This window comes from Carya illinoinensis, chromosome 1 (assembly GCF_018687715.1).
Source record: "Carya illinoinensis cultivar Pawnee chromosome 1, C.illinoinensisPawnee_v1, whole genome shotgun sequence".
In the NCBI taxonomy this organism is placed as follows: domain Eukaryota; kingdom Viridiplantae; phylum Streptophyta; class Magnoliopsida; order Fagales; family Juglandaceae; genus Carya; species Carya illinoinensis.
Window position 1 is genome coordinate 13,370,753 of NC_056752.1, and position 25,085 is coordinate 13,395,837.

At 37.4% G+C, this 25,085-nt stretch overlaps 1 protein-coding gene and 1 long non-coding RNA gene across 3 annotated transcripts; one reads left to right on the forward strand and one right to left on the reverse strand.

Annotated features, from left to right (window-relative positions):
• Positions 1-10,872: 10,872 nt before the first annotated feature.
• Positions 10,873-11,426, reverse strand: LOC122311236. The gene is made up of 2 exons (XR_006242746.1): positions 11,307-11,426; positions 10,873-11,139 (listed from the first exon to the last, which is right to left on the reverse strand). It is a non-coding gene; the product is annotated as an uncharacterized LOC122311236 (long non-coding RNA).
• LOC122311223 (cyclic nucleotide-gated ion channel 1-like) lies at positions 11,055-20,200 on the forward strand. Of its 2 annotated transcripts, XM_043125678.1 has the most exons (10): positions 11,055-11,197; positions 11,976-12,096; positions 12,197-12,605; positions 16,530-17,002; positions 17,132-17,335; positions 17,424-17,740; positions 17,970-18,081; positions 18,482-18,736; positions 19,080-19,474; positions 19,723-20,200. In XM_043125678.1, the coding sequence occupies exons 4-10, from the start codon at positions 16,589-16,591 to the stop codon at positions 20,030-20,032; spliced, it is 2,007 nt and encodes a 668-aa protein (XP_042981612.1). In that variant the 5' UTR covers positions 11,055-11,197; positions 11,976-12,096; positions 12,197-12,605; positions 16,530-16,588; the 3' UTR covers positions 20,033-20,200. The 2 variants fall into 2 exon arrangements, with proteins under 2 accessions (XP_042981612.1, XP_042981621.1); XM_043125687.1 differs by lacking the exon at positions 11,055-11,197 and having other exon boundaries at positions 11,865-12,096.
• The last annotated feature ends 4,885 nt before the right edge of the window (positions 20,201-25,085 follow it).

Genomic DNA, 25,085 nt, shown 5'->3' on the forward strand with positions numbered 1-25,085 from the left:
TCCATCTCCGATTCAACCCCATCCTTCCTCCAATCTCCGATCAAAACTCAAAATATATATATATATATATATAAATTAACGGAGAAAATCAAAAGAGGAGGAGAAAATTATACATACCGTGCGTCCGGCGTGCGTCGGCTAGGGAGAGGGAGGAGGGACGGCGTGCGGCACTGCGTGTGGGGACTTAGGGGGTTTCGGAGGGGAGGGGACTCGGGACTCAGGAGAAGGTTAGGGCCTGGGGGTTTCGGACGCTGGGGGGGGGGGGGGGGGGTGGGGGGAAGGGGGGTGTTAGGGTTAACAGCTTAACCCACTAAATGAAACGGCGCCGTTTTGTCCACCACAAAACGGCACCGTTTCATTTAGTGGGTTATTAATAAACCCTTACCCCTAAGATGAAACAACGGCGCCGTTTCATTTAAGCATAACTTAAACTTATTAATATATATATATATAATATAATATATATTATATATTATATATATCACATACGGGGCGGGGCGGGGGAAAAACAGACCGGGGGGGTCCGTTCCCGTCCCCCGCCTCCGCTGGGTTACACCATACGGGCCGGGGGGCCCCGCCTCGGCCCTGACGGTGCGGATGCCCCACCTCGCCCTATGCGGGGGCGGGGCGGGGCAGCGGGTAACGAGGCCCCGTTGCCCACCCCTAGATTATCTTCCTCTTCATTTTGTCCATCCGCCTCATGGATGACATCATATATATTTCTTGGAGAAAAATTTTGTACTACTTGTTGTTGATTTCCTAACTCAGGATCATTTAAACAAGATACTTTAGATGCTTGGAAAGCCAACATAAAATAATCATCTTCATACTATTTTTTCTATGTATTAATACTCAAGAAATATTCATCATCACACACTCCCCTTTGAGGATTGCTTAAATCCCAACTATTACACTTAAACAGATATACCACAAGTTCCTCCAAATATTTCAACTCATTTATATCGACAATAACCCCTTAAAAATCAATGTTCTCTCCCTTATGACTTCATTCGACTAGGTCACCTTTGTTTTGAGTTTTTCTATAACATTCTCGATCCATTGTATTATACCTATTTTCCTAAGAAATACATGCAAAATATAGAAGTGCTCATCTCGATGGACCACACACCAATGCATATAGTTTGTCAAAGATATCGTTAGGATTTCTACCATGCTTTTGTACAACATACATATTGAAGAGAGTATAAATGTATAAATAATTAAACAATCACTAGATTTTAAAAAAAAAATCAAAATTAAAAAAGAGTTAACTAAAAAAATGTGTAATATATATCATTATCCGATGTTCAAACCATTTAGAGAACTCTTCTTCATGTTCCTTATCTATATCAATTATTTCTTGTTCTTTGAGCAAGTTAATTTGATCATTGAAATAGAAATATAATAAATAATTTACAACTCGCATAGAATTTTAAGCAGATTCTAATATCAATTATTAAATAACGACACTTAATTCAAGTGGTTCTCTATCTTAAGACAATTGTTTAGCATGTACCACTGAGATTTTTTAAACTCTCTTCTAGACAAATCATAACCATACTCTGCATCAAGTGAACATACGTATTTGGAAAATATATAAATAACATTTTTTTGTCTTGCTTGGTCGACATCAAAGTTTCTTTTTGACTGGTCAAACCTCATGTCAACTCCATGGAAGTGCCTTGAACAAAATGTATACCACTTATCGTCAATATATACTTCTGCAATTGACCTTTTTGGGCGATTCTAGTTGCCCACTATGCATTTTAACTTCACAAGGAATCTTTCAATAAGATACATCCATCTATACTGGGCTAGTCCTCCAAGTCGAGCCTAATGTGGCAAATAAACGACTAAGTGAACCATGATATCAAAAAACGACAGTGGATAAATACTCTCTAGCTTATACAATATTATAGCAATTTCTCATTCCATACGTTCCAAAGCTTCTATATTCAATGTTCTAGCACATAAATCTTTAAAAAATACACATAGCTCATTCAAAGCCATGCATAAATCTCTCATAAACTACCCACGAATACTAACTGGCTACATACGTTGTAAAAATACATAACAATTATGGCATATTAATCCAGTAACTTTCCAATCATTTGTCTGCACATACCTTGTTAGATTCGAGGCATAACCTTTTGGTAATTTAATTTTCATTAACCACTCACAAAAGTTAATCCTTTCATTCCTTAACAATGCATACCAAACAATTGGAATATAGACAGACAAACCATTCTGTTGTAAGTGCATTTCTTGTTTGATTCCCAACTGTTTCAAATCCTTCCTCGAGTTTAACGTATTCTTGCTTTCAATTAACATCAATGTTCCCAACATGGATTCACATATATTTTTCTCAATATGCATAACGTTGAGACTATGTCGCAATTTTAACATTGACCAGTACGGGAATTCAAATAATATGCTCTTCTTTATCTAATTCAACTCATTCTTAGTTTGCTTTTACTTACGTTATTTTTTATCTAACTCATTACTACTGACATGCACCAATTGTACAAGTACATCCTGCCCATACATATATGGTGGAGGGTGCACCCGTTCAACAATCCCATCAAATATTTTAGAGTTTCCACATCATCTATGGTCAACAAGTAAATAGCGATGATTACCCATAAAGCATAGTTTCATCCCATACGTAAGCCACTTAGATTGTGTCTGTTTGTTACATGTCAAACACGTCATTTTTCCCTTAGTACTCAAACTTGACAAGTTTTCATATACGAGAAAATCATTTATTTTCCATAAGACTACAGTATGCATCTTGAATGAAGTATCCGTTTATGCATCAAATGTGTTGACCTCATTCTCCCATAAATCTTTGAACTCAACAATCAATAGTTGTAAATATACGTCTATATCATTTCATGGTGATCTAGGACCAGAAATGAGCAAACTCATCATAAAATATGGATCATTCATACACTTCTATGGTAATAAATTGTACAACATAAGTACAATTGGCCAAGTACTATATGAAGTACTCATATTTTCAAACGTAATTAAATCCATATGTTGCCAACCCAAGATGCACATTATGAGGTTCTCAAAATTAGTACCTCCCCACCTTTCTCTACCACATCTTCTTCGTTATCATGCTACCCTTTTCCACTATGTTGTTTCTATCCCCCTTATTTTTTTTACTCTTTACTGCGTACTCCCTTTATCTCCTTTCTTCTCATCTCAAACTCTTGGACAAATGCTTCTCCTACATCTTCTCCCCTCTGCACATCCATCTCCTTCTGCAACAAGTCATTTACTATTTTGTCACCCTTCCTCTCCTCTCGTCACCTCTGTGTGTATTTTATGGCCCCAATCCGAGCTTCTAAAAAGCTCTTTGTTTTTTGCTCTTGCCCCTACTCTCAACCAAACTCCAAATTGAGCCCCCTCTCTCCTCTTTCCCCTTACAAGTTGTAACACCATGTGTAATACAGCCACAACTAAAACAAAAATGTGTTAACTTCTCATACCTGAGGGGTATCCAGTGAGCCTTCCCTTTAATTATTATGGTTCTTCCTCTCACCAAAGGTTTTGATAAATCATTATCTATTAAAACCCTTGAAAATTTTCCTCATCCACTCTTATCTTCCTGCATATCCACCTCCTCTACTCTGCTAATGGTGGCTCCTATGAGCTCCCCTCATTCCCTGTTCATGTACACCAATGGTGAGTCATGCTTCTGAACCTAGAATCTTTCTCGTTTGAAATTCATTCTCTGTGATGGTGTATATCCATCAAACTGCAAAATCACAAACAATTAGTTATCAAAGAGCCATGGCCTTCCATCCAGAATACGCTACTTATCAGCTTGATTGGCAAAAATCATCACAAATGTATTCATTCTCACCTCTTGAAACTTAGATCTCTTATCCTCCACATTTTGGCCATCGTAGATTCAATCAATGCTTGACTAATACTCCTCTCCACCCATACATTTCCACCCAAACTTCGTTCTCCTTTGAAATTCAGGTCCTCCGATATGTTGTCTCCAAGCTCTATAGTCAGAGCTTCCTCTTCCGTTAACCTCAGTCTCTCCCACTGCTCCTCTATTTCGTTCATCCTTCTCCACCTTAAACTCTCTGTCGTCTCTGCCGAATCCAATCACCAATAACGACGAAAATATTGGTTATGGACTTATGGTAAGCCACTTCACCTCACAACCACCTCTAATTATGTTAGAATCTTGGTGGACCCAACACTTCACCTCATCCTTCCTCTGGAGAGAAAAAAGAGGGAAGACTATATTGCAAGCCTCCTACATATGATTTTGGCAATTGGTTATTCTTTAAAGGTTAAGAGAAAGTGAACCAGTTATCAGTTGTTGCACTTAAATACCTATACATATGCCAAAAATATAGGCTCACATCTTATCACTATAAAATAAATTCATAGTATAACTTGTTCATACGTGATGTGATTGAACTTGCAAATAGTGTCTCTCTTATGTAGATTTCTTTTTCGGTCTAGGTGTTTATGTCTAGCTTTTTAGTGCTCATTTGGATATTAAGAATATTTGATAAGACTTGTAAATGATGGTGAAATAATTTGTGAATAGTAGTAAAATAATTTAAGTTAGAATATTTTTTTGTGTTTTGATAAATGAGATAAAAAAAAAATTAATCAAAATATCCTAAAGTTCAAAAAGTATTTGAATAAAAAAATTTAATATTATTTTTATTTAAAAATTTGATAATTGTGTATTGTTTTTTGTTTTGTGTGAAGTTTGAAAAAATTGTAATGATTAAATATAAAAATTGGAGATTTGAAATTAAAAAATATTTTGCATTTAAATAATATTTAAAAATGAAATATTTGAGAATACCTTGAAACTGTTTGAGAACCAAATAGAGGGTGTGTTCGCTCAAGTGTAAGTAGAACTCACTCTAGTTCCACTGGAAAATGGAATTAAGTTAAAATCAACGTCCAAGTTTGGATATATCATGAAATTATCTAAAATATTCAGGAAGAAAAATGGTCACGGTCTCTGGTCTCATACATGAAACCTGGATAGGACTACGGGCTCATGCATAGATTAGGTACAAAGTGGCATATATTGCATTGCCAGGCTATGTTGAGGATCATCATGATCAGTACGTTGCAGCAAGATACTGAAGTAAGTGGGCATTAAATGGACTGTGATCAGTCCTATTTGATCTCAATCTATAGTATCTTAAGATATTTACAACTCAAGAAGCAATTCCATAACAACATAGAAACTTCTGCTTTCCAATTAATGCTACATGAACGCGTAACAGGACAAAATCAATGATTTTAACTGCACAATATTTAAAGTTAACTTTTATTTACAAGTCAGCATGTGGAGTAAACTTCATTTGGTGTGATGGGTTTGATCGGTCTAAAGAATTCAGGCTTGGGGGTCAGTACCACGCTTTATGTACAAAGAACCTACATCTGGAACATCGGCATGAGAAGATGCCACTGAGGTAAGAGGCTGGAAGTTTGTGTTCCCTATAAACCAGTAAAGAGCCCATTTCAAATCGCAGAGGGTGTACTTGAGAGCTTTGGTCCAGTTTTCCTGCTTGTTGAAGCTCTGTGTGATGGAATAGGTTCCGACTTTGTCATTCTCAATCCTGCAATTACAACATAGAGATATGGAGTTTTAGGGCTTGTTTGAGTAATGAGCTAAAATGAGAAATTCTCTGAACTTTTCACAATTTCCTTTTCAAATATCTCTTAAACACAAAACACTTTTCAATTTCACAACTTTTTCATCTAATCCTTATCTAATCATTACAATTTTTACAAACTTTAAAATAAAACACAAAAATCAATACAACTATTTCAAACTTCAAAACAAATATAATATTAAAAAATTATATTTAGACAATTTTTTAACTTCATAATTTTTTTTATTTAACTCTCTCTCTCATTTCCCAAAATACAATAAAACATTTTAATTTAGATCATTTCACAACTATTTACAAAATTCTGAGATACTAGTGTACAAACGAGCCCATAATGTATCTTCAACTTGTTGCGTATTTGCTTGATGCACAGGAACTGAAAATTTGATTAAATATGAAATAACATATATAACTAAGTTGCTTACTATCGGCATTTCGCGGAAAAAGGATAAAAAAGTTCGTTACATAAGCTGAATCATTAAACAATAAATAGAACCTTTAAAAATTTGTCAATATATATTACATAGCTTTAAATACAGTTAGAAGTTTGTGGGATGTAGTCATGTAGGGTAACTTCATTTGCCATCCAATTGAGCCTCGGGAGGCATCATGGTGATATGGGATCAAAGGGTGGTAGAGAGATGGAAGATTGTGCGTAATAATCCTTATTCTACGTCTGCGTAAATCAACTGGAGACTTATAGACATTACATATAATAGAAACATTTATGCTATGCTTTAAAAAAATAAAAAATAAATCAAAATCTGAGGGTAAAGGGTCCCTCTCGTTCGGTCTTATCTTAATCCATTTCTATTCTTCTTTTAGGTAAGTTAAATCTAAATGCCTTTTTTTTTTTTTTTTCCCCCTTAATTACTATTTTTTGGAAAAGTTTCTTTTTATTCTTCTCAATGAGTCACCATCAATGCCAGTCTTGTTGCTTTCTGGGTTAAAGCACTCAGATGGTCCAAGCTGGAAGATGGTACGTCAATAGGCCTACCTTCTCGGAATATCGGGGTGCCTTTATTTATTTATTTTTTTTTGAGAGAAAATATCTAATTTTCATTCATATCAATAAGTTTCGAATACAAAAAGGAATAGTATCTACCATAGTAATGCTATCACTGATGCTTAATGCATCTTGACACAGAGCGTGTGCTACAGAATTACAAGTCCTCTTTACATGGCTTGCTATCCACACAGTGAAAGAGTCTAAGGTTGCTTTTGTAGCTTTGATCAAAACCCCTGCATAAGAATCTGTTTCGGCTTGGGACTTTAGGTAGTTGACTACCTGTAGGGAATCACCCTCCATAACCACATTCTGCCACCCTAGAGTTTTTAGGAAAATAGATGCTTGGAGGGCAGCATAAGCCTCAATTAGAAAAGGGTCGGGGTAGAGAGTATGACTCATTCTCATGGTGGCTAGAACCTTCCCTTCCTCATCTCTTACCACTGCCCCAACTCCAACCTTGCAACTTGTTTTATCCAAGCCTACATCCTAGTTAACTTTTAGCTTCCCTTGTGGGGGAGCTTCCCAAGTAAGATGGACATTTGAGGGAGAGGAGTACTTCTGGGCAGGTTGGTGCATTTGGTTAAGGTCTACTATGAGAAGTTTGACACTTTGATTGATGGATCTTGGGTGAGAGAGGGTGTTGCTGAAAATAACTTCATTCCTTCTTTTCCAAATTTTCCAAGCCGTGAGGGCAAATTCAACCATCTCTTCTTCTTCAAAGGTACTAAGGCACGCTTCTAGTAGAGTCTTGAAAGAACGGCAAGGAAAGCTAGACTTTTGGATCTTCTTACTGCACTGGTTCCACACATCCTGGGCAGAGGGACACTCCCAAAGAGCATGTGCTACTGTCTCGGGATGGAGCTTGCAAATGGGGCAGGAGTCTTCATCAGCAACTTTCCTTTGGTGAAGTTTGACCTTGGTGGGGATGGCTTCCAGGCAGGCCCTCCACAGGAAATTCTTGGTTGCCATTGGTACACTGAGTTGCCATATGGTTGACCAAGTTAAGTCTTCTTTCACAGCTGTAGAAGATTGGCCTTACTTTTGGTTTTCCATCTCTGATATCAGATAATATGCTGACTTGACAGTGAATACACCAATAGTAGTGCCTCTCCATAGCATTCTATTAGAGGTGGGATAGGGACTGAGGGGGATCCTCTTGACAAAATCAGCTTCTGTACTGTCAAAAACAGCTTCAACCAGTGGGTAGTTCCATTGGTTAGTGGTCTTATCAATGAGCATGGCCACTTTTGAGTCTGAAGGTAGAAACCTGATTGAACTCTGTGGCTTAAAGGTTGACGGTTGAAGGAGCCACTTGTCATTCCAGATTTCTATAGATTGTCCATCACAAACACGCCACACAAGTCCTTCCTTCAGCAGAGAACTAGCAGAGACGAAACTCTGCCAAAGGAAAGAGGAGTTATTCCCTCTCTTTGCATCCAGGAAGGTGCTACACTTGAAGTACTTTGTTCTAAAGACCATGGGAGCAAGAGAACTAGGAGAGGAGATGATCCTCCATCCTTGTTTTGCAAGGAGAGCACTATTGAAGAGTTCAAAATCCCTTACACCCAACCCTCCTGACTTTTTAGACTTAACCATCTGTTTCCATGAGACCCAGTGAATTTTATGTTCCTTTTCCTGTTGGCCCCACCAGAAACCTCTTACTTGCTTGTTGAGAAGCTGCCTTGGGAGCTTGAAAATACCCATGCTGTAGGTTGGAATGGCCTGAATGACTGCCTTGATTAAGGTTTCCTCGCCTACTTGAGAAAGTAGCTCCGTCTTCCAACTGTTCAGTTTTGCTTGAACTCTGTCTAGAATGCCTTTGAATGACTGGGACCTGGCCCTTCCTACTAGTGCTGGTAGTCCCAGATACTTCTCATAAGAACTGGTTCCACGAATTCTAGCAATTCTTGTGACAATGTCCCTGGTCTGTTCTCTAGTGTTTGAGCTGAAAAAGATGGAGGTCTTGTCTTTATTGAGTCTCTGGCCAGAAGCTTTCTCATAGGATTCCAATAGGGAGTACAATTGGCTCCACTCAATTGAATTAGCTTTGCAAAAAAGGAGAGAGTCATCTGCAAAAAAATAAATGGTTAATGTGCAGGTGATTTTTCCTGATTGGTAGGCCTGTGATCAGGTGATTCTTTGCAGCATGGTTTAGCAAGTAGCTTAGAGCTTCTGTGCATATGATGAATAGGTAGGGTGAGAGGGGTCACCTTGCCTTAGGCCTCTGGTAGGCCAGAAAGAGGGTTGAGGTTCCCCATTCACAATGAGAGAATAAGAAACTGAGGAGACACACTTCATCACTAGCTCTATCTAGGTAACTGGAAACCCCATCTTCTTCATAACAGATTTCAGAAAAAACCCACTCAATTCTGTCATAGGCTTTGCTCATGTCGAGTTTTAAAGCCATATACCCCTCCTTTTCTTTCAATCTAGCCTTCATAGTGTGTAACGACTCGAAAGCTACAATGATACTATCTGTTATGAGCCTTCCAGGTACAAATGCTGTTTGAGTATGGGATATGATGGTAGGGAGGATTTTTTTTAAGCCTATTAGCCAAGGCTTTTGCAATGATCTTGTAAAGAACATTGTATAAACTTATTAGTCCGAAATATGTAACAAGGCTTGGGTTATGCTTCTTTGGGATGAGAGCTATGAGTGTCTCATTTAGGGTGTTGTTCCACTTGCCTCCATTTAGGACCTCAAGGGATGCCTTAGAAACACTGTTGCCCACTATGTCCCAGTATTTCTGAAAAAACAATGCAGGGAAACCATCAGCCCAGGGGATCCGAGAGGATTCATGCTAAAGACTGCTTCTTTGACTTCAATTTCTGTGAAGGTTACAGAAAGGGAAGAAAACATGTCTTCTATAATGACCTTCTACAGAGGTCTTAGACAGTCATCGATGCCTGAAGGTTGGGAGGATGTGAACAATTCTGTGAAAAAGTATAGCAGGGTTTGGCAAATAGTTTGAGGATCCTGAGTTGAGAGGCCTGTTTTTGTTAGGAGCCTGTGAATGGAATTAGTCTTTTGGAGGATACTAAATTGGCTCAAGAAAAGTCTAGGGAGAGTCAAGAAAGGACAATAGATGGACTGATGAGAAGTACTTGGAGACCCCCAAGGCCCAACTGTGTGAAGTTAATGTTGATGCAGCCTTGGACACTAAACAGGGAAGGATGGGGATTGGCATTGTAGTGAGGGATTTCAGGGGGGATGTCCAAGCGGTTGCTGCTGCCCCAAAACAAGCAGTTAGGTCAGCCAATGTAGCTGAAAGCTGGGCTATGTTGCGTGCTGTTCTGTTGTGCAGTGAACTGGGTCTAAGACAGGTGCAACTGGAAGGAGATGCAAAGGCAGTCGTGGATGCGGTCAGCTCTACTTCACACAATTTATCCTGGGATGGGTAAGTTATAGAGGACATCAAATCTGCTTTGTCTGCATAGCCAAATTGGTCTGTGTTTTTCTCAGGTAGAGATGGTAACAAAGCAGCACATGCAGCTGCAAAATTGGCTTTATCCTTAGGCACCGAGTGTGTATGGATGGAGGAGGTACTAGATGAGGTCCTCCCCGTTGTCATATTGGATAAATCTTATATTGTTATGACAGTTTAATGAATCAAAGTTTCATTTGAAAAAAAAAAAAAAAAAAACTTTCTCAAACGCCCCCAATCAAAATATCTCTCTTGTAATTCAATTGTATATCCCCTCTTTGTAGGTATAAAAAAAAATATTCCTCCTTTTAAAAAAACAGAGAGAGAAATCATAAATATATATATTTATATATATATATATATATAATATTTTTAAGAGAATAAACTGACTAAGGCTTGGTTTGTTTTTACAAGCAATCTCATCTTATCTAATCATTATAATTTTTCTAAAAAAAATACAAAAACAATTCAACTTCTTCAAATCTCAAAATAAAAATAATATTAAGAAGTAATATTCGAACAATATTTATTTAATTTGTAACTTTCATCTTATCTTATCTATATAACTAAACGAGACCTAAAACAAGCAATTAAAAAAAGAAAAATAATATTTACAGTCGTATACAAGTCTCGCATACTGTTTATAAAAAATGTGAATAAATTTGAAATTTATATGAAAAAAATTAATTTTTTAGTAATATATTACACTTTTGTAAAAGAAGTGTGCTGAATTTATATATTGTAAGATTACTCTTAAAACAATAAAGAAAAGAAGACTAGAAAGTAAAGTCACATTCATATGGATAATTAATCAAGAATATGATATTAAAAATAAATTAATTTATAAAAAAAACAAATAATAGTGAGTGTGAGGTTTGAGATTCGGATAAAGTAGAACCACGTAGGCGCCACGGCCACCACAAAGTTACATAACTCAATTGCATGGAGGATCACTTTGGTGACTAGCTGACTTCAGAGTCATCGCTCGCGCGAAATTTCTTCCGTGCTCTCTGCCTTCTTCTTCACGGAACTTCTGCAAATACCGAAGACCATTCTTATTGTTTCTCAGCATCCATGCAAGCAATACAGATGTAAGGAACTCCAAATATGCTCAGTTCTATGCATTTTCGTTCACTCTCTGTTTCAGTTTTTGTTTGGTAGATAAGAAACGGTTAGAAAAGAAAATAAAAGAATACTAACCCCAGAGAACAAGACCCTTTCCACTGATATTGAGTTTGCTTCACCAGTTTCGCTTCGTAGATATGGTTGGCTTTTATTTTTTGTTTCATTTTTTATTTTTCCCTTTCTGGACCGCCGACAAAATCAGTAGATAACAGTACAAATGTTTTCGTCTTCTTGTATTTCCGTTCACTCTACTCAGCAACAAAACAGAAAGTTGATATTTGAGTGCTTTTCTTGATCAAGGATGAAACCATACTAGTAAAGGACAATTATATCTAGTGCCTCATTTTTTCTCTCTGCAACCAAACAGATCAGCTTATATCGGCTTTTTATTTTCTTCTTGTCTTTTTATCACCACTACTCAAGTCGAGAAATTTGCTTTACATTTTGATCGTTTATCATGTTGTCTCTAAATTACCAAAGTCTTGAATTCCAATTAATCTCTACTTCTGACTGTAAAAAGGGGATTAAGAGTGGTAGAAAGTGATCAAATCGTGTTACGCATTTAAAGTTGTCGCTTCTTTTCAGAGTTGACTAGTCCCTGCTCGGAAAAGTGATAAATATTAGTCATAAATTGCTATAATATCACATTTCTTCCTCATATTGTTTGGCTTTCACATTACGTAGCATAGGACATTCTGTAATTCCATTGTAGAGAATATCGAATCTGAACTTCTACTTCTACAGGGCCTGGATTTCAGTTTTTGACATCTGTAACTAAAACCGTGTCAAAATAACGAGTTGGGCTCTTTCTATTGGAGTTCTAATTGGCCGCAGGAATGGATTCCAGGCGAAATAATTTTATGAGGTTAGTTTTGTTGAAGCCCGAGTACTTCCCCCAACAGTCTCCATTTATTTGCTCGGTTTCCTCTGGTTTGGAATTTGACACTTTAAATGCTTTCTTCCAGGTTTCAAAGTTGGAGTTCGGAGAAATCTTCCAGTTTTGAGCATCAACATTCCACGAACGATCGAAAAAATGCAAGAAACAGTTCTAGACCCACATTTGGCAGAGTTTTTAAGAAGACTAAAATCTTTGACCTGTTGTGCTTCTAACCTGTCCGAAAATCACACAAAATAATTTTAAAGTGGTTCAGCAACTTGCCTACATCCACTGGAGCCTCTTTTATAGAATTTGTACAAGATTTACAAAAAATCTTCAAATTCTCAATTTTCCCTCACGTCCCTCTTTCTTTCTCCTCTCCCACTGCCCTTGATCTCTCACCTTAGTGAGGATAGTTTTCTGCACACTTAAGCTCTCCTATTTATAGGAGAGCAGGTCACTACGTTGCAGCAATTTGCTGCATGATTCTTGGGGAGGTGCCTTGGAGGTGCCTAACAATACAAAAGCACCAAACGGTGCCTAACATGCCAAATTTGAGAACGGTGCATGTGCAGCAACTATACACCACCTGCACTCACACTTGGGTTGACTCAACAATCACCCCCTCCACCCAAGTGTGCCACACCAGGCTGCTTGCAAACTGATTCATTCTTCAAATGAATACACCTCTTTCTTTGACATGAGAGATTTCTGCTATCGAATACGCTCCAATGCATCTGCAGGTACGTCTTCAAATGGATGTCCAAATGCTTCTCCAAATGCATCTTCAAATGCATTAGCATCGTCTACATCCATGGAGCTTGCAAGGGATTTTCTTCAGAGGAGATTTACCAGTGCTCAATTGCACAATCTCAACTCTCTAGGATTCTTCTTTTGCTCGAGTCTATGAGTTCGCACTCATGTACACCTTGAGCAAACTGAGCTTCGCTCTAGGCTCATCCGAGCGAACAATCTGCTTCGCTCTAGCCACATCCGAGCGAACAATCTGCTTGGTGCCTTTACAGCTTTCAAACCAGGCTCTATAATCCTACAATCACACCAATCTCCAACTTGGAGACTGGTTCTCAACATGCCGAGCTCTATCTCCAGCATGATCCCTTATACAATTTTACAGCTCATGTCTTCAAGTCAGAAGACTAACTAAAGTGATGCATAACTTTAGTTTATCACGTACAGTGCCCTTAATCAACACATCTACATAGGGCAACACATTTCCCACTGCATTGGGAATCAATAGTCTCGCACGGACCTTGACACATATCAGAGAACCTGTTGCTGAGGTCTCCATCTCTGATCTGGGTGACTGACGCTTCATCCTGCTGCTATCTTCAGTCGCATGTGTCCATCTTGTGTGCAGTCTCCGACTTGCATAATCTCCCTTCTTGCAAGATTTTTCTTCATACCGTAATTCACTACCTTCATTCAGCAGGATACATTTTAAGGTAGTAACCACCATGGAGGTCTGATCGTCTTGGCAGTTCTTTAGGTGTAGATATCCCTGGAACATTTGACGTTTTGTTCTCATCTCTCACATGTACTTCATGTCGTGATCTAGGGAGATTTCTTTAGAAAAGTAAAACTGGGTTCCTTTTACTTTCTCATCTAATTCACACGACAATTACCACTAGCCAAGACCAATTAATCATTCGTGACCTTCCAACACCAAATGCTATTGGCAACAATAGCAACAATCTCCACCTTGTGACTTTGACTGGTCCCACAGCCAAGCTCCACCTTAATGAAGATCTTCATAGCTCCCGCTATCATGCTTCACCATAAAAGCATATCCACTCAGAATAAACTAATTCCAAGCATTTCACTTCGGCCCATGTCGAAAATAACCTTGCTGAAAACTATGGTGTAACTTCCACATTTGGCTCTCCTGGAAGTTCATCAGCCATCGACATGAATTTCCACCACACACCTTGCATTAATGCCAAACCAATGCCTGTGTGTAAACTTGTGGACCTGCTAACATTAACACATCCTCTATCATGGTAACTCATGCCATGAGGATATACATGTCTCTTTTTTTTTTCATGGAGAGAGACACAACATTAGCATCAATACCAGTATCTCCATTTACTGACTTGGAGCCACTTGCCGAAACTGCTCCTTGTACTAGTCGTTTCACCAGTCGCTAGTATCACTGTTGACTTCAGGGATTGATTTGCCCTTTAACGCCTTTGAGAAAACACTACTGAATGACTGCTGTCTTCAAGCTGTCTTTAACAGCATTGTGCACTGCAAGAAATGCAACGCCATGTATTTCTTCAGTCACCATATTCACAGCATCATTCTGAATTTTCTCCTGATTTTAACAGTCTCTTGTGGCCTGTCTTGCCACAATTTCTAGCGAGTCATCTGTTGTCCAGATCTTGACTTGCCTCTGTCCTTACAATCAACATTCAGGACCAACAACTCGAAATCTTGCCAGAATCTCTTCTGCGCACTTCCTCATCCAGGATAAGATCTCTTACATTGAGAAACTTTAACTTTGACTTCTTTGCAGAATTACTCATAGCCATTCTCATGACCTCCCAACCTTTTGACCACAACGCCAAATGCTATTGGGCAACAATAGTACCTTCTGCCTTATCTGAAATTGAACCGTTTCTCCACCTCAAATCTGACAAGATTTGAAACCTTACTTCCTGACATTGCTTTAATGAATTTACCGTAGAAATGAATAGTACCTCACTAAGTCAATTCCCAGGAAAGATTGGAGGGTCACAATGGACACACTTAAAATTTCCAATCTCCTAGACAGAACCTCCTTAGACTGTACGTATCCACACTACCACACCAAAGCTTCATCTGCACTTTGTTATTTGCAACTGACTTTTCAAAGAAAGCCACAACGAGATCCGATGCGGTTCTCCTCTTAATAACAATATGCTCCATGAGTTGTATGACTGCCAAAACCTGCTGATATAACAAGTTAATCAGCATCGTCCAATGATCTGAAATTTGCTCCATCAAATTTCACGATCTCAACTGGCTTAAATTAAGCCCAAAACCAATTAGTCCATCATGACTCCAACTGGCTACGATCAAGCCCACAACTGATCTGCAACACGTGGACGGTTCAGATCAAATGTACCGATGGCGAATCTCAACATTCCCACCGTACCGATGAGTCTGGAATGATCCAAATAGTTTGCCACCACTATTTGATCATCGCGATGGAACTCCAACTGGCTACGATCAAGCCCAAAATGATCTGCAACACCTCGACAGTTCAGATCGACTGTACCGATGGCGAATCTCAACATTCCCACCGTACAGATGAGTCGGGAATGATCCAAATAGTTTGCCACCACTATTTGATCATCGCGATGGAACTCCAACTGGCTACGATCAAGCCCAAAATGATCTGCAACAGCTCGACAGTTCAGATCGACTGTACCGATGGCGAATCTCAACATTCCCATCGTACAGATGAGTCCGGAATGATCCAAATAGTTTGCCACCACTATTTGATCATCACAATTGAACTCCAACCGGCGTAGATCTAGCCCAAAATGATCTGCAACACATCGACAGTTCAGATCGACAGTATTGATGGTGAATCTCAACATTTCCACCGTACGGATGAGTCCGAAATGATCTAAATAGTTGGAAAGCACTATTTGATCGTTGAAATCGGACTCCGGATGGCTTAGATCTAGCCCAACAAAGATCTGAAAATCAGACGGTCCAAATCCTTCTGGCGCGTGTATCACACGCGCCGCAGTAGGGCGTCTGGCGCGTGTGCCACAGTAGCTTGTGCGCGTGGGGAGCGCGTGAGGCGCGTGTCAGTCACGCACCGAGCCTCTGTAGGGCGCGTGGGGTCGCGTGAGCGCGTGTCCCTCACGCGTCTTCAACCTCTGCCGCGCGTGAGAGCGCGTGGGCGCGTGGATCTCAGTCGTCTTCCTCCTCCGATGCGCGTGGGGCGCGTGGATTACAGCAGTGCACGCGCGGACCTTCTAGGGGCGCGTGTAGGCTCTTCCGACCTCCGTTTTCGATTCCGTTTGCGGCAACGGATTCGTCTCGACGCAAGGAACACCCTGGAGTTGTCAAAAATTAATTTTAAGTAACTTGAATTTTCGGACAGCTCGAACCAGAGCTCTGATACCAATTGTTGTGCTTCTAACCTGTCCGAAAATCACACAAAATAATTTTTAGAGTGGTTCAGCAACTTGCCTACATCCACTGGAGCCTCTTTTATAGAATTTGTACAAGATTTACAAAAAATCTTCAAATTCTCAATTTTCCCTCACGTCCCTCTTTCTTTCTCCTCTCCCACTGCCCTTGATCTCTCACCTTAGTGAGGATAGTTTTCTGCACACTTAAGCTCTCCTATTTATAGGAGAGCAGGTCACTACGTTGCAGCAATTTGCTGCATGATTCTTGGGGAGGTGCCTAACAATACAAAAGCACCGAACGGTGCCTAACATGCCAAATTTGAGAACGGTGCATGTGCAGCAACTATACACCACCTGCACTCACACTTGGGTTGACTCAACATGACCCTCAGGATCAATTTGTTCAAACATGGAACAAAATATTTGTGCTTTCTTGTGTGGTATCAGTGGCTTTGGACCCACTCTTCTTTTACACCCCAGTTTTGAAGGTGTATGAGGAGGAGCAATGCTTAAGCTTTGGATCGGACAAAACTCTGGAGATTATTGCTTCTGTTCTTCGTTCAGTCACAGATGCTTTTTATGCAATACATATATACTTTCAGTTTCGAACTGGGATTATCCCACCTTCATCTCGTCATCATGTGTTTGGATGGGGAGAGTTGATTGTTGATCCTAAGGCAATCGCAAAGAGATATCTGTCCACATACTTCATTATCGACATTCTGGCAATCCTTCCCTGCCCACAGGTATGGGTGTGATATTCAATCAATCTCCAAGTATCTGTTATCTGTTGTATTACTATGATAGCTCTGTTACATAAATTTTATAAATATATATATATAAGGTGCAAGTCTTACAATTTTGACGTGTTGCAGGTGGTAGTACTTTTAGCGTCGAAAAAGGAAACGCCAATGGTGACGAAGGAATTGTTGAAGTTAGTAATCTTCTCCCAATATGTGCCGAGGCTTTTACGGATCTACCCGCAATATGTAGAAGTAATTAGGACCTCTGGCATTCTGATTCGGACAGCATGGACTGGAGCTGCTTATAATCTTTTCCTCTACATGCTAGCTAGTCACGTAAATTACATGAATTTTTGTTTTCTGGGTTCAAGTTCTTCAACCTATTAATCCAAGATTGTTTGTTAACGAACCATGTATGTACCAGGTAGTTGGAGCCTTTTGGTACTTGTTTGGCACAGAAAGACAGGCTTCCTGCTGGAAAAAAATGTGCAGTAACATTACAGGTTGTCCAGATAAAGGTTTTTACTGCCGTGATGATAACCAGAGTAGTGAACGTGGCTATTTGCATAATATTAGTCGGTTTTGCCGTATTGTCGAACCATATGATCAGAAGGGAAACTCAACTAATGAGGCCTTCGACTATGGAATATTTACTAAAGTTTTGAAGTCTGGAGTGGTGGAATCAAAAAACTTTTTAGACAAATCTTCTTACTGCTTTTGGTGGGGATTGCGTAGTCTGAGGTTAGTAATATATAAATCCTGAAAAAGATCCGGTCAAAGTTTTTGTTTCAACATGAAGGCCTCAAGTGGAAGAGAGGGGCCTTACATCATTTGTCTATCGATATTGATCTCACAGCGAGGGTGGCCGCCACAAAAATTTTCTTATTAAAGCTTTCCGTCGTATGTTCCAAGCAAATCTTGTCAACTTATAGTAAGCCATTTTTGACTTGTACCCTTCCTGTTCTTTCAGTTCTCTTGGCCAAAACTTGGATACAAGTACATATTTCTGGGAGATAGTCTTTGCTGTTTCCATAGCCATCGCTGGGTTGGTCTTATTCTCATTACTTATAGGCAATATGCAGGTAATACTTTGGTCCTCATGATGGATTCTCTTGCCAATCTATAATCTATTGTTGTAGCATTATAATCTATTGTTATAGCATTATGATAACATTTCCAACTAATGGTTTTACACAGACGCAGATTCCCAGCTAATTCGTCAATATAAGTTACATGCTTAATTATTTGTACATATACTCAATCAATCTTCAGGCAATACCTTTGAGGTGTATTTAATCTCAACAGTTCTTGTATTCTATTTTAGCCTTCTAGTTCTAGCTGCTATGTTACCAACGACAACATGATGATATGCGTCTGTTCTTTCTAATACCATCCATTCAATTTCAACTAAAAACCTATTTGCCGAACACTCATTATTCTAGAATGGACTAAGGTGATATCATGTTTCTTGTGCTGTTATAGAAATATCTGCAATCCCTGCAATCCACAATAGTGAAAATAGAAGAAATGAGAAAAAGGAAGACTGATGTTGAACAGTGGGAACAGTGGATGTCCCAACGTATGCTCCCTGAAAACTTAAGGAAGCGGGTTAGACGATATGAACAGTACAAGTGGCTAGAAACAAGAGGTGTGGATGAAGAGAATCTCTTCCGTAACCTTCCTAAGGATCTCAGAAGGGACATAAAGCGCTATCTTTGCCTTGATCTTCTTAAGAAGGTAACACTTGTTGGCATATGAAGTGAGATATTTTTATCTAAGAAAAATTTAGTTTATCACTCTCATGAAAATAGATTACAATACATTAGCTTATATATAGACACATAAAACTCATCTTACTTGATGATCAAAAATTACTCTTAAAAAAATAAAAGGACATTCTTGAGAAACTAAAAGACAATTTTGAAAAATTAAATGTCACTCTTGAAAAATTAATCTTACTTGTGCATCTTACAATGGTATTAATCTATTTTTAATAATACTTCCTTTGATTGTTTTTGTGCATCATTTTGTCGTTTGCTTTAGCTAAGGTATTGTTCATCGAGTTGATTTTATCTTTAAGGTACCCATGTTCGCAAAGATGGATCAACAACTATGGGATCCGCTGGTTGATCGTCTCAAGCCAGTACTTTACACACAATTCAGCTACATTGTTCGTGAAGGGGATCCAGTGGACGAGATGCTCTTTATCATGCGAGGAAATCTAACCACTTTCACTACCAATGGTGGAATAATTGGTTTTTTCAACACTGCTATTCTTAAAGCCGGTGACTTTTGTGGAGAAGAGCTTCTTACTTGGGTCCTATTTGACCAGTCCTCGACCACATTCCCCCTTTCAACAAGAACAGTGAAGGTAAATACAGAGGTTCAAGCCTTTGCTCTAATGGCGGAGGATTTGAAGACTGTGGCTTCTCAGTTTCTGAAACTTCACACCAAGGAGTTGCAGAACACTTTCAAGTAAGGCTTTAAGCCATTCCTATTAACTTTTTGGATAATTATTCTATCGTTATCAAAACAGAGAAAGATGATGATTTTTTCTTGCTTTGTTGCATTGTCAGTCACAAGAATTATTTATAATAACTTGAACAAATATTGAAGCGTTTAATAAAAAAAGTACAATAATCGCAATTTGAACTCTTATAATCTTCCTCATCTGCGTGCATGATCCTTGATATAATTAGTGACTATGCAAATATCACTGTCAGGTTCTACTCCCAACAATGGAGAACATGGGCGGCCTGTTTTATCCAATCAGCTTGGCATTGCTACTCTAAGAAGAAACATGAGAGGACTTTGCGTGATGCTGAAAATAGACTGCAATTTTCTTTGGCAAATGAAGCTGGGACCTCGGCAAGTCTCGGTGCAACTATTTATGCATTATGGTTTGCTGCCCATTTACTTCGAGCCTTGCGACGACCAAACGGTGGACGCACCAGTACCAGAGCGCCACAAAGAGTGCCAGAGCTAATGCCACCGAAGCCTGCTGAGCCAGATTTCAGTGCTAATCAAGGTTAATAATTAGTAGTATATATGGCATTTGAAGTGATTATCACGCAAGTTTAGTTTTCACGAACCTTGTTCATGCGCAAGCGTTTTCTATATATGGGCCGTATGTGGTGTGTAACATGTACTAAGGAAACTTCCATCTTTAAATTTTACAGCCATGTGTTCAGGTTTCTATAACTACAACATGAGTTTGTATCTTTTGGAACGGAAATTTTTTGTTCAAAATTTACTCGTTTTGTCCCGAACGAGTTTTTGGGACAAAAAATAGCGTCCCAAATTTGTATCAATAATCACTCTCCCGGAAGGTTTTTGGGGAAGAAAATTTGATTTTTGTCTCAAAAGTATTTTTTTGGATCAAAATTGGATAAAACCATCCGATAGCATCCGAGCGGAAATTTTTTGTGGGAACGGTTTTATTTATCCTAGAAAGTAGGTCGAATGGTGTAAATTGGTCAACAAAATAGAGCTTCGAACAGGTTAGATTATTTGTTCGAGTAAATAACTTTGATTCACACGTTAAAATTTAAATCTGAACATCATATATTGTTTGGATGTTTATAATTCAATGTTCGAGCGTATATAATTGATAGTTTGAACATCAATTTTGACGTTCGAACATTTTACTATTCAAATACGTTCAAATGTTTAGTGTATTCTTTGAACGGTTATGTAACATTTGATTTGTCTAAAAGTTGTTAAAACGAAGTTTACGCGTTACATTCAAATGTCTTGATTATAACATTCAAATGGTTGGCGCTTATTTTCTGTTCGAACGATTTTTTTCTGTTCGAACTATATTTATTTTTTTCAACCCATTAATAGAAATAGAATACATACAAATAACATCTTAGAATACATTAGTACATGCTCAGCAAACATAAAAGTAGTCTAAAAAATGCAAATCAATTAAATAAAACAACAATTTTCATATTATAAAAGCTTACAATCGAAAATCTTATCTATAAATTAAATTAATCACTTGGCGGTCTGAGTTGTTACATAAGCATTTGCATTTAAAGTTGCATTTCTCTCCTAACTCTGCTTGTTGCTCTTCTTTTTGTTTCATTCACATCTTCAAGTCAACTTGTTGGACCACTAACTCAAGCTAGTTTGTTCTCAATTCCTCAATCTCTTATCTTACTTCATATAATGCTCTAGAAGTGTTGGCATTACGAAACGATGAGGACGAGTTACAAGGTTTGACGCAACGACCCAAACCACTCAAATAGCCTGAACGTGGACCCAAAATCTATGTAAAAATTTCCACATTACTTGTTGTGGAGTTTTGATTAGTTGCAGATTCAGCATGCAAGACAACTATTCTTTTTACATATAAGAGAAATAATTAATATTACCACAAATATATAAATAAGTTTAATTAAAATAGATAATAATACTTACATAATTTTTATGGGCATCAGGATGAGTCTACTCTCCATCACGATTCGTATGTAATACAACATATAATTTTTTTAGATCATAATTGTTATCTAAGTCTTGCTACATCATAGATATTTCATAGATATAAATTCATTAGAATACAAAAAACAATAAACTTGAGTAACAAAATAAATTTACCAACTTCTTAGAGAGGCGATGGAAAGATCTTAAACTTGCATGATAATGAATCTTCAAGTTAGATCTATTTGTTTTCTTTATAGAACTTCACTCCTGCATAAAAGTTGTAAATATTAGCAAAAGAAATTATAAACCATGACATGTAAAACAAGTTATTTATTTTTCTTAAATGCAGGATCTTTAATATCACAAAGTTTCTCCCAATCTGAAGGTTAGACATCCTGAAAAGAATTTTGGCGTGCGTCATCCTTGTTCTCAAACTTTTTGTAATGCTCATGACATTTGACCTTATATTTTCGAAATGCATTACATATAAGCTCATCGACAATCTTGTGCTCCTCCCTTCAACCAAAATTTAGTTCGAAGTCATTCTTGAATAAATAAGACTCGCGAACAAATTAATTGCATATTATATATTTTACATAAATATTAAATAATGTAATATAAAATGAATTAAATTATTACCAATTAGCGCTTCTTAATAAACTCTTTGATATCTTGGAAAACTTTAGACCATGGATTCGTAGCCAAAGGTGCAAAAATCCGTGTAAGAGCACCTACATGAGAAGCAAACCAGACTATTGGTTCTCCTTCACCTCCGATATAATTGTTAGAAATGTTAACTTTAATTTTATTAACTTTACGATATTTTTTTAATATCATGCCTCTAGTAGTACCTTGGCCTTGACGAGATTGCACGTTAAGCTCTAAAAAAACTATATGGCAATGTACACGTGAGAGAAATGATAGCTAGAATTTAATATGCTTTGTGATTTATTTTAATTGAAACAATATTATACTAAATTTTTACTTTGGTCCGGAGAGTTAATCTCTAGTGATGAGCCAATCGGAGAGCTAGGCATAGGTGGAGATGGAATGGGAACCACCTTCCTCTTGGGTTGCATAATTTCAAAATACTGATACATGCATCACATAAAGTATTTGTCATAAAAGTGCCATGTGAATACAACACACATCAATCATACGTATTAGTTTCAGTGGACCATTTGGCCTCCTTATCTGTAGATACTTCAGATGAATCAACATTGGACAATGATACACTACCAACTATATTACAACTCAATTACTACTACATATCAAAATATTAATATTTTTTACTTTAATTCAAAATTTATGTACTTGTAACATTTCAAAAGTAAATAAAATAATAATTTTTTTATACTAAGTTGTAAACAACTTGTAGTATAGTTGTTTTTATATCATTTTTCATCCACATTTTTTCCAACTGTCGCATCAACAATATCAGCCTCAATATCTCCCATATGCTAAGGAATCATCTCATACTAACTCAAATTCACAAACAATTTGAAGATAGGTTGACTCTCTTGGTATTCTTTTTAAGTAGAAGGATTATCTTCCTCTTCATTTTGTCCATCCGCCCCAAGGATGACATCATATACAATTCTTGGAGAAAAATTTTGTACTACTTGCTGTTGATTTCCTAACTCAAGATCATTTAAATAGAATACTTTAGATGATTGGAAAGCCAAAATAAAATGATCATCGTCATACTATTTTTTTGATGTATTAATACTTAAGAAATATTCATCATCACACACTCCCCTTTGAGGATTGCTTAAATCCCAACTATTATACTTCAACAGATATACCACAAGTTCCCCCAAATATTTCAACTCATTTATATCCACAATAACCTCTTAAAAATCAATGTTCTCTCCCTTATGACTTCATTCGACTAGGTCACCTTTGTTTTGAGTTTTTCTATAACATTCTTGATCCATTGTATGATACTTATTTTCCTAATAAATATATGCAGAATATAGAATTGCTCGTCTCGATGGACCACATTCCAATGCATATAGTTTGTCAAAGATATCGTTAGGATTTCTACCATGCATTTGTACAACATACATATTGAAGAGAGTATAAATGTATATATAACTAAATAATCATTAGATTTAAAAAAAATAAAAATAAAATTAAAAAAGAGTTCACTAAAAAAATGTATAATATAAATCATTATCCGATGTTCAAACCATTTAGGGAACTCTTCCTTATGTTCCTTATCTATATCAATTACTTCTTGTTATTTGAGCAAGTTAATATAATCATTGAAATAGAAATATAGTAAATAATTTACAACTCGCATAGAATTTTAAGCAGATTCCAATATCAATTATTAAATAAGGACAACTCTCTTCAAGTGGTTCTCTATCTCAAGACAATTGTTTAGCATGTACCACTGAGATTTTTTAAACTCTCTTCTAGACAAATCATAACCACAATCTACATCAAGTGGACATATGTATTGGGAAAATATATAAATAACATTTTTTTTTGTCTTGCTTGGTCGACATCAACATTTCTTTCTGACTGATCAAACCTCATGTCAACTCCATGGAAGTACCTTGAACAAAATGTATACTACTTATCGTCAATATATGCTTATGCAATTGACCCTTTTGGGCGAGTCTAGTTACCCACTGCGCATTTCAACTTCCCAAGGAATCTTTCAATAAGATACATCCATTTATACTGTGCTAGTCCTCCAAGTTGAGCCTAATGTGGCAAATGAACAACTAAGTGAACCATGATATCAAAAAATGACAGTGGATAAACATTCTCTAGCTTATACAATATTATAGCAATTTCTCATTTCATACGTTCCAAAACTTCTACATTCAATGTTCTAGCACATAAATCTTTAAAAAATGCACATAGCTCATTCAACGCCATGCATAAATCTCTCGTAAACTATCCAAGAATACTAACAGGCTATATACGTTGTAAAAATACATAACAATCATGACATTATAATCCAGTAACTTTCCAATCATTTTTCCGCACACACCTTGTTAGATTCGAGGCATAACCTTTTGGTAATTTAATTTTTATTAACCACTCACAAAAGGTAATCATTTCATTCCTTGACAGTGTATACCAAATAATTGGAATATAGACAGACGAACCATTTTTTTGTAAGTGCATTTCTTGTTTGATTCCCAACCGTTTCAAATCCTTCCTCAAGTTTAATGTATTCTTGTCTTCAATTGACATCAATGTTCTCAACATGGACTCACATATATTTTTCTCAATATACATAACGTTGAGACTATGCCGCAATTTTAACGTTGACCAGTACGGGAGTTCAAATAATATGCTCTTCTTTATCCAATTCAACTCATTCTTAGTTCGCTTTCACTTCCGTTATCTTTTATCAAACTCATTACAACCGACATGCACCAATTGTACAAGTATATCTTGCCCGAGCATATATGGTGGAGGGTGCCTCCGTTCAACAATCCCATCAAATATTCTAGAGTTTCCACATTATCTATGCTCAACAAGTAAATAGCGATGATTACTCATAAAGCATAGTTTCATTCCATACGTAAGCCACTAAGATTGTGTCTGTTTGTTACATGTCAAACATGTCATTTTCCCCTTACTACTCCAACTTGACAAGTTTCCATATGTGAGCAAATCATTTATTTTCCATAAG

Coding starts and splice junctions, on each gene's coding strand:
- LOC122311223 (XM_043125678.1), top strand. CDS start 16,589: ATGTGCAGCAACTATACACCACCTGCACTCACACTTGGGTTGACTCAA. Junction 17,003..17,131: donor CAATCCTTCCCTGCCCACAG/GTATGGGTGTGA, acceptor GACGTGTTGCAG/GTGGTAGTACTTTTAGCGTC. Junction 18,082..18,481: donor TACTTATAGGCAATATGCAG/GTAATACTTTGG, acceptor GTGCTGTTATAG/AAATATCTGCAATCCCTGCA.